Below are 14299 nucleotides of genomic sequence, written 5' to 3'. Positions count from 1 at the left end.
TCAACATGCTCTTGGAGTAATGCAATCTTAGCATTCCCTCCATCAAGGTTCTAAATGTTCATCTTGAATTTCTGGATAGCAAGGGACGTTCAAATCATCGTGGGGTATTTCCCCCATCTTTGGTCTCTACGAAGAACCTTAAATCTTCGCTCCGAACAAAAGTGGGGTGGACTGATAACCACCAAACCTGATTCAAGGAATGACTCCCAGGTCCTTGGACAAAGATTGGCATGCCCCTTCCAATGTTGTATTTCTGTTTTGACCATGAAAAATATTGAAAAGTGAATCTGAGGAGTCGGCCCCGCATCACAATTACTGCCCTATCTTTCCTGGATGACCTCTGGACTCCTGTCACCTCACGAGATCACATTTTTCTCACCAAGGATAGCCGATAACTCCTGGGCCTTAATAAATATCACTTTATTCATCGATCACGAGCCAGACATATGAACAGGTCAATATCCTTTCATCCATTCGTTCCGATTAATGGCCACCATGTCAGAGACGTTGCCCTTCGCATCCTCACCCGACATTCCCGCAGATATCTTCTTGCCATATATCACACTCTCAAGATCTCCACCCTCATTTAATACCGATTCACCTCTCTCCAAGGATTCGAGCCTATCGCATAGCGCTCGTACTGTACCTGGCACTGGCTCTCAGATGGCCATCGATTCTCCACCAAAGACCCAAGCGGACCAATCGTCTTCACCACCGCGTAAGCGACGGAAAGGGGGCAAGATATTCTCGGTTAGTTTGTTTATTCCCATACCCCTTGTCAAGGAAACGGAAGCAATGACTAATAGCTCTGATAGGGATGTTCAACATGTCGGCAGCGGAAGATGAAAGTACGTCACTCCTCACCCAATCTACTGTCAGATGTGGATGTAAAATTATGACAGCCAGCTGACTTTATAAGTGTGACCAACGGCGCCCTGTATGCTCCAATTGTGCTAGATCTCGACTTTATGTCTGTCGAGGCTTCGAAGATGATTCAATTTCCAAAGAATCATCCCGTACTCCTCGCACCGAAGCTCAATCTCGACCTCGACCTCGAGATTCTGCATACCATGAAACAAAGCCGCTGTGGGACTCAACTCTCCAAAGCAATCCACAGATCTTCGCAGCAGACCTGAACAATTTCTCTCCATTCTTCTTCCAAGATAATACCAGCCTGAGATTAGATGCCCAAATCCTCGCTCCCACTTTGCAACCACCACAGCCACAGTCATCCCGACCCATCTTCAGCACCCAGCTCGAGGCACCTCTACCACCATCTGACATCCCAGCATTTATCGACGACATTTCATTCTGGGATCAACTCCTCGACTCGAATGACACCACTCACCAAGACTCTCAGCAAGTCCGCGACCTAATCCACCTCCCACCACTCTCCCGTGTCTCCTCCCCCTCCTCCTCCCTCCATCCATCCCTTTCTATTCCAACCACCTTTCCCGCCCCATATTCCGAACTCCTCTATCACTACCGCACTCTCGTCTCCCAGCAAATGATGCCTACATGTTCACCATCCCAAAACCCTTGGCTACAACTCTATCTTCCCCTCGCACTGCAAGAGCCTCGTACGGAACCGAAACAGATGCTTTTACATGCTATTCTCTCTGTATCGGCGTTCAGTCGTGCGGCGTTGGCGAGTAGTGAGGGAGAGAAGTATAGATTGCAGGGTGTACGACATGGAGAGGAGGCGGTGAGGAGGCTGAGGGAGGCGATTGATGGGAATGGTGATAGGATGGATGGGGATGAGAAGGGGAAAGGGAAGGGAAAGCAACAACAGAAGGGAGAAATAGATCTGGTTGATAAGCAGGCGTTGTTGGCTGCTGCACTTACGATTAGTACAATTGATGTAAGACTTCTCTCTGTTTTCACCTCTAAACAAGAAGCCCATCCCTTTCATACACCCTCATACACCTATAAATTTCATTTGGTTACATTAATTGACACAATACAGGTCTGGAGTGGCGCCAACAAAGGAAATGGCTACACCTATCTCCGCATGGCAAAAGAAGTCATCCAGCTCACAGGTGGCATCTCCTGGTGGCTATCAGCAGCACCGCCTACCATGACCATCTTCCAGATCTTCCGCTGCTACAATATCATTGCATCCACGACCAGCTGGCCTAGCCCACAAGACGAGATTCGAGATCAAGATCGATTCCTACTCGAAGAAGATGACAATGGAGAGCTAAACGGGGATTCTCCTACCATAGCCAAAAGCGAAGATGATCCCAATTCTTCTTGCTCCCCAGACCCCCAATCAGCACTACTGTCCGCCGATAATCAAAACCACATCCAAGAACCCATCCATGATCAAGTGATCCCCTCATTCCCATCAACCCTGGACATCCAACACCCCAACAATACCCCCTACACACTCGACATATCCTTCGGCATCGCCATCAAAACCCTCTGGTGCCTCAACAAAACCGTCTCCCTCTCCACCCTACACTCCACCTTCACCCCAGGAAAAACATGGTCCCCCTCCCAACTCCTCGAGATCCAAGAACTACAGAATGAACTAGATTTCCCGTTGAGGAATCCAGAGGCGTTTAGAGCTAGTATTGCAAGTTCGAATTCGAGTTCTGGGGTAGCAGGAGGAGGAGGAGGAGGAATAGGGCCTGGAATCTCACAGATGATAACCGATGAGATCAAAGAGAACCACGTCTGGGCCTTCCACTACAGCGTCATCCTATTCTTCCGCCGCGCACTAGCACACACGCTTCCCTCCTCTATAATTTCCAAAGCACAGCAGGCGGGGGAGTATATCCCCTCGCAAACCCTCATCTCGCACACCCTAACACACCTCGAAAACATCGACACGCTCACGCCCTCCCTCCCCATCTCCAATACCCTCTGGCCCGCGTTCATCGCTTCCAGCGAATCAATCCACACCCCCCTCCGCCACCGCTCCCTCGCATGGTTCATCCGTGCGCGGCGCCACGGAATCGGTAATATTGAGGAGGCGAAGAAGTTGGTTATGGAGGTGTGGAGGCGCGTCGATAGGGAGAGGTATGTGGTTGGGGAGAGGGAGGGAGAGGAGGGGTTGAGGGGGGAGCTTTGCGCGGAGGTGGATTGGAGGGTGGTTATGAGGGAGGGGGGGACGTGGGTTATGCTTACTTGAGGTGGGGAGGGAGCTGGAGGGGAGAGGGGAGGAGGAGTAGGGTAGAGATAGAAGTGGGTTGTTTATGGAATTTGAATCTTATAGTATATATATATCTTATCGTTATCAACATTAGAAAAGACGTGACGATTTGATAACGAATTGGGACGTCACGGAATGCGGAGGTAAGCCGACTTGGACAACTCTCCTCGTTGCGTAATCCAAACTAGACACAGAGAAAATTGACATGAAAGGAAACCCTTTTATATCTACTACAATCCAAAGAATGAACCTGCTCAAACAGGGGGGGATAATTGTAAGCTGAGACTTGTCCATCCATTAGTTTTATGTTCAAGATAAGTTCCCTCTGAGCTTGACACAACTAAGAAACTGCTATGTTCTAATGCTCAAAAATGTAAACAAATGCTCTTCCTTACCCGTGTTGTAAGCGAGCGCAATGGTAAGTTAGCTGCCACCTTGACATGACATCTCTCGAGTGATATTTACCAAATGACCCAGGTAGACATCTTACTAACTAAATCCCCAAGAATCCAATGATAGGAATCACTACTGTAAGGAGGTTAAACACCTAACCATTCTGCATGATTTGAAATCAGCAACGAAAGAAAGAAAGAAAGAAAGAGAAAGACAAAGTAAGGAAGTTCGGCTCGTTCCGTATCCTGTAACATCATCCATCCATCCATCCCAACCAATTTCAAACAAACCTCCCAATCGGTTTCCAAAGGCAGCACACCCACCCATACAGTAGAAGCGAACTACCAAATACACAGACAACAAATCAAGCGATACCGAAAGCTTGAGAAACAAGAAAACTGGGAAACGAGGATAAGCATCGTTGAAGCACTGTTACCACTACCACAACATACTGTACACAAAGGAGAAATTTCCTCGTCGTTCAGGTCTATAGGTAGGTACTGTAACTTATCTCCTTTCTACTGTATCTCCGCCCCAATGCAATCAGCATCCGCTCGTGCTCTTCCGATTTGAAATGCTTGTCCATCCATCCATCGATCTGTCCGTCTGTCTGTCTGTCTATCTATCTATCTATCTCTCTATCTAAAAACCTCGGTATCTCTACTTAGTAAGGTAGGTAGGTAGGTAGGTAGGGGAGGGAGGGAGGGTGGGAGGGGAGCTTCGGATTGGGGGTTTCAGCGTCTCACCCCGCCTCGCTTCACATCACATCACATCGCATCGCATCTTCCCCCTACTACTCCACTTCCATTTGCTAATTGCTATGCTGGGCTTGCTTGCTCGCTGTGCTGGGCGAGCTGGGCTGGGCTGGGCTTCCTTAACCTTAACGATAAGGTTTTTCTTGATGCTTGCTTGCTTGCTTTGCTTGGTTGACAGTATGTATGTTATGCATGAACTTCTCATCCCCCCCACTCCGTTCCCGAATGAATGAACGAATGAATGAATGAATTGAATCAGCAAATCATGTCTGTGATCCTTACGTTTTGCTGGATTACCTAGATTGGGAAGGCCCGGGCCCTGGCTTTGAGATGTGCGTCATCTGCATTGCATTGCATTGTCGGATCGTGAGGCTGCCGGTAGTGTCGAGTGTTTGTGTGTGTATGTGTGTGTGTGTGCTGAAGGAGGAAGGGAGGGGTGTTCGGTACTTGGTGATTTTGATGGGAGGGGGAGGGGGAGTCCTAGAAGGATTTGATTTTGATTTTGAGCTTGTAAATGTCATTCAATCTTGTTAAGCTTGTTAAGAAAAAAATACGGGGGAGGCGGGAGGATATTCGGAGGTTTTTAATTACTGGATGCAGGTATCTCCCTTGGATGGATGGATGGGATGTGTGGATAGATGTGTATAGGATTGATTGGGGTTCCGGAATAGGTATATGCAAGATGCAGGTACGGATGGAGTTGGTGGGCCGCAATGGTGTGCTGTACAGAAGGAAATGAAGTGGAATTTCTATGACGAGGGAAGAAAAGGGTGGGAAGTAAGGTTCGAATATTATTGAATGTTATTTACTTGAAAGCAGCGGGATTGAAGTGATCAAAATCATAATCAGAAAGATCAGCAGGTCTCGATCATTCTAGAGGATCATCACACTGCTGTAGATCCGGAATATAAATTTGAAAATCAAGAGGCTCAAGACAGTCACCTTCTTGGCATTGAATCCATTCCAAGGCATCACATCATGTCACTTCACATCACATCACGTTAGATCGCAGCCGTCACTCGTTACTTTTCCCAACCCAACCCAACCCAACCCACACATTCTTCGTCTCCATCCCTCCAGAAGTTTCAAAGTTGGTTCCCACAGCCCCTCAGCTCATCACGGAAGCATCCGCGGCTCCAGCTCGTTGGTTGGCTTATCGATAAGTAAGGCACCCGCCCCGGCCGGAAAGTTTCACTCTCTCCACCAGGCAAGGCAAGGCCTTCAAGCCTCAGGGAAGTCTCACTTATTGTCTCCGTAGTGGAAGTGCCAGCTCCCAGATATCATCCCGGCATAGGAGATGCGCGTGTCAGGGGTTTTGGCTGGGATGCGCCTTTTTCGGGTGCTGGGACCGTATTATGGCGCTGCGCCTGTAACCATAACGCGTGGGCAGTAGTGGGCAGCGTGGCAGGCTGGCCCATGAGCGAGCTCGAGGTTGCACCGCAGTAGTGAGGTAGGTACAGTACTGTAGTAGAATTGAGTTCCTGCATTTGTGAAGGGCTGAGCTGAGCAAGCTGCTCGGGAGAGACTCGGACTACTGAGGAGGGGAAGAAGATTTGATGTGCACTGCACTGGAGGGCAAAAGTCAAAATTATTGATTTACGGCGGCTGGAGGGGTTATGGCATCTGCTTGTTTCCTCTGAAAAGTCAAGCGCGGTCCATGTGGGTGGTGGGGAGCCAGTGTTTCCATGAATGAGGTATTTCAGGTCTGTCAGTGTCAGAATTTAGCTCTCGTGATGACCTTTTTACGTGCCGGTCGGTGGCGAATCTGTTTACATGTTCATGCTGAACTTAGACCAGTCCAGCCCGAGCTTGATGAGTCCCATGATAAGTTTATGACCGACCGACACATGGAGGGAATTATTGAGAAGATTTACAGGTACAGATACCCAAATAGGCTGAAGAGCACACCCTCAGCCCTGGTGGCAACCCTCACGAGCCTATCTCGACGCCGGCACTGCCGCCCGTTGGGGCTGAGAGCGCTTGCGAGCCTGAAGAGGGGCGTGATTGGGTATGAAGAGGTTTATGGGTGGGGTACAAGCGAGGAGGCGAGAGGGAGAAGACCACAGAGAGCGAAGATGGACCTGCAGAGGAGGGGAGCTACGGATGCAAGTTTCGTACAGTGTACCGTATTATGTGGATGGGAATGGAGTAGAACAATGCGTATGCTCGGGATTGGTGTTGTGTAAGCTTGGTGTTGTGTGATGAGACTTCCATTGGAGAGAATAGGGGAAGCGAGCGGAATGCGTGTTTTGATTTCGGGAGAAGCTGGTAAAGGTGATGGTGCTTTTACGTCCTTGGCTGTAAATTAAAAAAGCTGAGCTACTATTGACTGTCAATACCAACATTGCTGCACTTGAATTTTTACAATTTTTTCTATGCCTACCCATCGATAGAACTCCCATTATCAAATTTAATATATCTCGCACCATTCGGATACCCCTCCTTCCAAAACACGCCGCGCACGCCCACCACTCTGAGACGCAGACAGAACGTTGACATGGATGGACATTGAAAACGATGGGAATTCTCATAGAAGCATAAAAGAAGTACAAAGAAGCAAGGAATCTTGGCATGTACTGAGGAATAGGAGAATTTGTTCTTATCGCCGAGTACGAGTACCTCGTCCAGCTCTTTGTTAGTCGCCATAGTGGAGTGGAGTTCCTCGTGCATCAACGGTCCAACGTCCAGGCATCTCTACCCAACCCGCCGAGGCGTGCCCGCCCAGCACTTTGTTGGCTGAGGACTTGAGGACTTGCAGCTCGGGACTCACAAAAATCCACGAGTACCTGAGGTACTGGCGAATAACTTTTTGCGCTCGAATCTGTGGCGACCATTCATTCAGTGGGATATCCTCACTCTCATCTCTCAGCTGTCCATCTTTCCTCCCAGTCGAGCTTCTCTATCTCATATATACCTCGCCCTATCGCATATACCAGCCCCTCTTTATATTTCTTCTCGCTCCTTCGCCGTCTGTGCAGGGCCCGCTGGGACTTGGACTTCCGTTCTTTGAGGGGCTGACGCTAGACCCCTTTTGCACCTCTCCTCCCAGGCCTTCCCACCTTCACAGGATTCCTTCCTTTTGATCCAACACCACCAGGACAACCGCGACCAAGGGATTGCAGAAGCTCGACAAAAACAATCGCGAATCAGTGTATCGACATCTCGACCATCCTCATCGTTCTCGCACTGCTCCGCGGATAGATAGATTCTGCCGTCGTCGCCATCGCTCTCAGATCCCCGGAAGAAGGACGGACTTGCGCAGGAGCAGAACAAACAAATCAGCCGGGCTTGTGGACCAATACAGACCAACCGGCCGACGCACCCCGAGCGAGCGACCGTGGACACGAGCAAGAGCGAGAGGAGGACCAGGAACCACACGACAGACTTGCTTTTGGTGGTGTGCGACCGAACTACAGCGACGTAAAGCAAACACAAACAAATATGAAGGCATGTCACCCCAAATCTCCAATCTCCTATCGATAGAAGCCCACTCGCCGCGAGGAATGTGCTGCACTGCGATCGCAACCCGTCCTCACAACACAAGCTAACAATGCTGTTCCTCCAGGCCCTCAGGAGGAGTTTGAAGAATGACAAGGACAAGGTCAACCACATATCCATCACGCCCAAGTCTGCGATTGCGATAGTGCCGCCCAAAAAGGTTTGTGCTTCGAGTCTGCGACACAGAGAGGGGTAATATACTGACTGCGAGATTCTGCGACCCAGGTAATCCGCGCATTATACGACTATGAGGCTCAGACCAGCCAGGAGCTCTCATTCACAAAAGGAGACTTCTTTCACGTTATTGGCCGCGAGAATGATAACGACTGGTACGAAGCATGCAACCCGGCGCTTCCTGATGCGCGAGGACTGGTCCCCGTTGCCTTCTTCCAAGCTCTAGGGAAGACGGAGAGGGATAGCGGACAATCGGAGAAATCTCCACAAGCTGTGCGAGCCCCCGATCACGATTCTGGATATTCGGATACATCTGGTTCGGGAACTCTGGTGGGAACGGATACTGCGCGATCGTCGAAGACCATGGGGAAAGGCTCGGGTGCGATGGTGTATGGCATTGTGATGTATGACTTCGTGGCGGAGCGACCAGATGAACTAGATGCGAAGGCTGGAGAAGCAATTATTGTCATCGCTCAATCGAATCCGGAATGGTTTGTTGCGAAGCCGATTGGGAGACTGGGAGGCCCAGGATTGATTCCGGTGTCATTCATTGAGATAAGGGACATGAGTTCTGGTCAAGCTGTCCCCGATGCTACGGAAGCGGTACAAAGGGCGGGTGTTCCGAAGGTCGAGGAATGGAAGAAGATGGCTGCGGATTACAAGAATTCGAGTATCACTCTAGGGAAGTTTGAAGTTCCAAATTCGCAGCAGGCACAGCAGCAAAGTTTGGAACAGAGTATGGACAGAATGAGTCTGCAGCAAGGCCAACAAAATGGCTATGTAAGTCTTCGCAGTTCATAGTTGTGACTGATGCTAATGGATTGATAGCAACAGCAACAGATGAGACAGTCGCAACAAGCCAGAGCTTTCCAGCAACAACAGAATCCCCTACAGGACGCATATGCCTCCAAATCCACATCCCAACTGTACGCTCCAATATCTGCAAAGATCCCAAGATACTGCTTCGCGGAGGACAAATACTGGTTTGTCATCGAGGCAGCGCTGGAAGATGGACGACACTGGGAACTGTCGAGATACTACGAAGACTTTTACGATTTCCAGATTGCCCTCTTGACAGAATTCCCTGCAGAGGCGGGGAACACTGGACAGCAGAAGAGAACTTTGCCATATATGCCTGGACCTGTCAATTACGTTACGGATGCGATTACGGAAGGAAGACAACACAATCTGGATGCATATGTCAAGAACCTGCTCACACAGCCACCGTACATCTCAAGGTGTACTCTGGTAAAGAAGTTCTTTGCACCGAGGGAGGGAGACTTTGAAATGGATCCTAATGCTGTGAATGAGGAGTATCGTTTGTCTGGAGCCTCTCAACAATCTTCAACCGACTCACCAACAAATGGCGCCTCGAGACAATCTTCAAGGGGCAATTTGAATGGGGGTGGATACGGAGGTCTGTCAGCCGCTCCAGCTCACCAACGAGGACAAGCATCAATCTCCCAGAATGGTGGCCTTCAGCCTCGTCAGATGTCAACCATGTCCCAACCTTCGAATCAATCCCTCTCCCCCGGTCTCAACGGTGGCCAGCCCTCAGCAATGAAAGTGAAGATCTACTTCGGAGATGACCTGATCGCGATCCGAGTGCCGTCAGACATTCAATATCAACAGCTATACGAGAAGATCCGTGAGAGACTAAAGATTCCAGAAGGAGAAGAAATTGCTCTGTTTTATAAGGACGAGGCAAGTGGGGAAAGACCTGGCCTATTGAGCAACAACGATCTGGACTTCGCCGTTAATCGAAACGACAAACTCATCATCTACGTCGAGTACAATTGAACTGGAGCAATCTGAACCTGCACAATATTTCTACTCGAAGGGTTTGAGCCGCTCGCATCGTCAACCACATCACGCCGAACGAAAAATTACACTTATCCTCTAATCTACTTCCGATGTACAGACACAGTTCTCCCGAGGTGGTAATAGCTGCCCAGCCAGGGACAGCAGCGTACTCTACACTCACTTGACGAAGACCCCAAACATCATCAGAATTATTCTTTACGAGCAGACACTTTTTGTTTTGCTTCTTCTTCTCTCAACTTGCTTCTTCTCTTTCTTCTTGCACCAAATTGGTACGACACTTTTTTTTTAGGGAGGAAGCGAATACGACATGGGATTACTATTGCTTGCTGGATTGGGATATCATTAAGCTGGGATAGGCTGGATGGCTGGATGGGATTGGCGTTCCGAGGTGCTCCTTCTGTTGTTTGAGATCGGTTGATTGATAACTGGTCTGGTCCGGGCTTCTTTTCGTGTCTTGTCTGCGCGTGTGTGTGCCTTCTTTCTCCGCGGTGTGTTTCAGAGGGCTGTGAGCGTACTGAGTCTGGATCCATCACGTTATACTTTGTGGAGAGTGGAAAGCGGAGAGGCGGTGTGGAGGATGGGGAAGGAGAAGCATGCCACGGGCGTGGTCCTCTGCTTCCTCGTCTCGTTTGGATGGACTGGCTAACGGAGCCGAGAGGGAAACGTCATTACCGCTCCTGTGGGAGGTAGGGTTGAAGGACGATGATTCGTGGATAGCCGGCCTGGGGCACGTCAAGGTGGTGATGGATGGGTGAGCGGAAGTGGATGGTTAGGGACAAAGGTATCGGGGCGATTTGGATGGTGTGGACGCAGCTGACGGACGGAAGGAAGGCAAAGGCATAAACACAAGAGATGCATAGCAGGCAGGCAGGCAGGCAAGCAAGCAAGCAAGCAAATCAAGCATAGTATGGATAAGGTAGCGATGAATAAGACCATCTACAAACACTTGCTCCTCTCTCTCTCATGTTGTCTTGGATGAATTTTTTTTCATTTTTTTTTTTCATACTAATATGTGATTTCTCATACCCACTTCGCCCCCCTATGCTCTACAATCTACAATCTCTCTATCCACTGCCCTCACCGAGCTTCATTCTTTTTATTCCTTATAGGTAAATTCCTTCCCGCTACCTACCTACTTATCTACCTATCTACTTATCTAGCTAAGGTATTCCTCCGATCCTCTGAAGTATACCTAGATAATTTTCTCTTCTCTTCTCTTCTCTTCTCTTCCTTTTATACTATAAAGTATTTATTGTATTCGCTTGCCCTGCCCTACCCTTAAAAATTGATAAAGTGATGAAAAAAGGTGTAAGATTTATATTTATATATATATATAGACACGCAATTTTCAATATTACCTACCCCAAGGTAAGAAAAATTATAATAAACAAACTAGGATCAGATGTGCTGTGCTGTTGCTCTAGAAGATAGTTTAGTTGAGTTTGGAGTTGGAGTTGGAGTTGGAGTTGGAGTTGGAGTTCTAAAATTGTTTTATGCCTTCCTTCTTCGTTTCTATAATGACGTATGTATGTATGTATGTATGTTAAGATGATCGATTTCGAGGGAAGGGAAGGGAAGGGAAGGTATCGTAGGAGGGTTGTGTTGTGTGGTGTGGGAGAGGTGCGTGCGGGTGGTTGGTTGGTATTGGGCTTGTTGGTGGGTTTTTTTTTCGGTGGAGAGGATAGACGGTACGTGCGTGCACTAGTGGTAGTACAGTACAGAGTAAATGCTGGACTCTCAGGTATGTATGGGTGGTGAAAAGAAAAGAAAAAGAAAACCAAAAAGAAAAAAGTTATGCAGTATACTTGATCCTACTGAACTCTGTCTGGGAAGAAAAGGCTTATCTATACTTGCTTAATCACTAATTATCGTGCACCCGGCGCACTTGACAGCGCACCTAAGGGGCTCTAGCCAACCAGAGGCTGCTTTTGTAACTAGAACTCTAGGAGCGTTGGGAGCGCTGGAGCAACAGGAGCTGGTGGAGCTTCCCGTATAGGGAAGCTCCAAAATACCTTAATAAATCAAGACTTTCACACTACTTGAACCTTCTCCCTGCGGTGCACGATACGAATGGAGTGGAGGAGGTAAGTAAGTCAAAACGATAATTGATTTTCAAGATGTGGATATTCTGTAAGGCAGGAGAGGGGAAAAGTCTGCGATTCCTCTTCGTACCAACTACGACAGATTATTATTGTTCTTATTTATACCGTTTCCTTGAACGCGATCTAGGGAAAGGAAAGGAAAGGGTTTCTTCTCAACGTTCAACAAGGCTCAAACTTTGATTCCATTGTTTACATAGAGCCACCCTTAAGCGAGGTGGAGCTACTTACCTACCTATTTCGGAACTCGAATCCCCCTGGACTGGAACAGCGACGATCTCGAGCCATTCCAATCTTCTACATAGGTTTCTCGGCATGCTTCTTAGATTGGAAGTTAGATGACGGGATGTTTCAAATGTGCATCAATGCATGCATGCATCTGTCTGTCGCACGGATTATCCCGTGGAGTCTAAGACGCGTTAGACTCCACGGGTCGCTTACGACTGTTGACGGACGGCTCCACACACCCCGGTTGAACTGCTCGATGACTGCCACAAGTGACGGATATATCTTTGAAGAGTGAAGAGTGTGGTACAAGGTATTGCTCAGGCTTTTATAAAGGGCCTTTTTTTTTTCTAGGAAAAAGAAGGGCAGGAGGGAGGGTTCAATAGTCGCTGAGGAAATCATGTGCAGATTCAAATGACCCTGTCAGGATACGGTGAAGACGTCAAGTTCCCGTGACAAATGAGCAATAACGGGCTTATGAATGCTTTTACAAACATACTTCTGAGAAGTGAAACGTCCATTAAATGATCTCTAGACGCCGAAATCTGGGATAGTTTCAAGGTACATGTTAAGTGAGACCTTTTGCTGACATAACCCCCACGGAATTCCGTCATCCACTGTTGTGATGGGCTCAAAATTTTGTCTTTGGGCTTTACAGGACCATTCTGACATTTTTATTTCATAATTCTGTGTCTGGCTACAAGACTATAGCTGCGCTTCCTTAAGTCAGTTCAATGGATGATACTCTGCCTTCCAACTGCCAGAGACATTTGCCTTCAAACACACGGTGTAGTCTTGCCTACTTGCTATCACCACTTAACTCTTTGTATGTTGAATGATGAAGACTGAAACGATATTGGGTTTGTGATTAACGCTGTTAAGCTTTACTATTATTAGACAGGCTTAAAGTGAAGTTCTTGACGGCCATGTGGACTTTAGACTTCTCAACGATGAATAAATTCTGTGACTGGAGATGATACTTCCTCCGAACTAAGTGGTCATCTGTCCACACAGGGCTTGAGAAGACAGGCGACGTGGACAAGTTTAGAAGTCGGGTTTTATGGTGCTGGTGCTACCGTGATTGAACTCATTCTATAAATGTCCTCCACCAGGTCGGTAGCTGTGATTCCCGGTTGAGTTATAGATAACACTACTCTGCGTGAGTACATAGCTTGCTCAAGACTCTAATATTCTAGACTGATTCACGGGCTTGGATCTTAAATTAAAGGAAAGAATGATTGACTGCCTTGCAGAATGAGCTCGGGGGAAAGCCCATTATCTATACGTGAACCTGCAAAGGGTAGTTTTAGCTTGTACAATCTGATGTCATACTCAACAGATTGGGAATTGTCACTCGCTCATCCGCGCTGTCTTCTCACAAGCTTCAATGTCAATGAATGGGCCTATTTTACTTGCTCTCCTAGAAATAAAGATATAAACAGTATGAAAATGCAAATGCAAATGTTTAATGTCTATGACACATGTATCATAGGATAAACAATAATCATCTGAACTCATGACTACTAATCTGTCCCTCATAGCAATAGTTGTGTTATTAAGATTATCAACGCACTCTCTATTATTAGTTCTCTTAAACATAGTATAAATTCACTCCTTTATGCCTGGAATTCCTCTCTTTTCATCAACACCCCTAACAAGACAACACCTCTTCGATCGTATGAGCAAATCCGCAAGTTCACGAGACATCTGCTTTCCTTTTTCTAACTCCCAGAAGCCTCAAATCCTCAAGATTCGCCTCTCCAGCGCCTAAACGGATATCTCTTGGAAACCGGCAAGCAGTAAATCCACAGTGCCTCTGTCAATTTTCCATCCACCCCTGTTGGTCTGACGATCCTGAAGGTCACGTATCCAGTGGTACGCCAACGAAGAAGCTGAATTTTAGGACAAGATGTGCCTTTTATATTCTTGGACCTCGGGGTGTCTACACGTTAGCTCTGGAACTGCTTTGCAGACGTGTATGCATACAATGCAGACAGGGTATTGCTATGGTATTCAGACCATGCATATTGGAATGTGATGCATGCTCTCGGCGGAGTCCCGGCTACGCCTGAGGTGTTCATCTGTCTTCAAACGTAGTGCTGGGGTGGAACGTCTGGAAAATAACAAGGTATTACAACTGGCGGGCTTGTGCCATTGTGCGTCTTTTTGGGGGG

The 14299-nt window shown here is 47.8% G+C and overlaps 2 protein-coding genes across 2 annotated transcripts; both read left to right on the top strand.

Moving 5' to 3' along the window:
• Nucleotides 1-185: 185 nt before the first annotated feature.
• On the top strand, nucleotides 186-3136 carry ONS95_014386 (uncharacterized protein; the record flags this gene model as incomplete). The annotated part of the gene is made up of 4 exons (XM_058508034.1): nucleotides 186-750; nucleotides 816-848; nucleotides 920-1861; nucleotides 1967-3136. Exons 1-4 carry the CDS (start codon nucleotides 487-489, stop codon nucleotides 3134-3136), a joined length of 2409 nt encoding a protein of 802 aa, XP_058355714.1. The 5' UTR covers nucleotides 186-486.
• A 4263-nt stretch (nucleotides 3137-7399) lies between these two features.
• BEM1 (bud emergence protein 1) lies at nucleotides 7400-10745 on the top strand. The gene is made up of 2 exons (XM_058508033.1): nucleotides 7400-8757; nucleotides 8806-10745. Exons 1-2 carry the CDS (start codon nucleotides 8341-8343, stop codon nucleotides 9775-9777), a joined length of 1389 nt encoding a protein of 462 aa, XP_058355713.1. The 5' UTR covers nucleotides 7400-8340; the 3' UTR covers nucleotides 9778-10745.
• The last annotated feature ends 3554 nt before the right edge of the window (nucleotides 10746-14299 follow it).

This window comes from Cadophora gregata (genome assembly GCF_030347475.1).
Source record: "Cadophora gregata isolate MNR1 chromosome Unknown scaffold_9, whole genome shotgun sequence".
NCBI lineage: Eukaryota > Fungi > Ascomycota > Leotiomycetes > Helotiales > Ploettnerulaceae > Cadophora > Cadophora gregata.
This window is presented reverse-complemented; position numbering and strand designations above follow the sequence as displayed.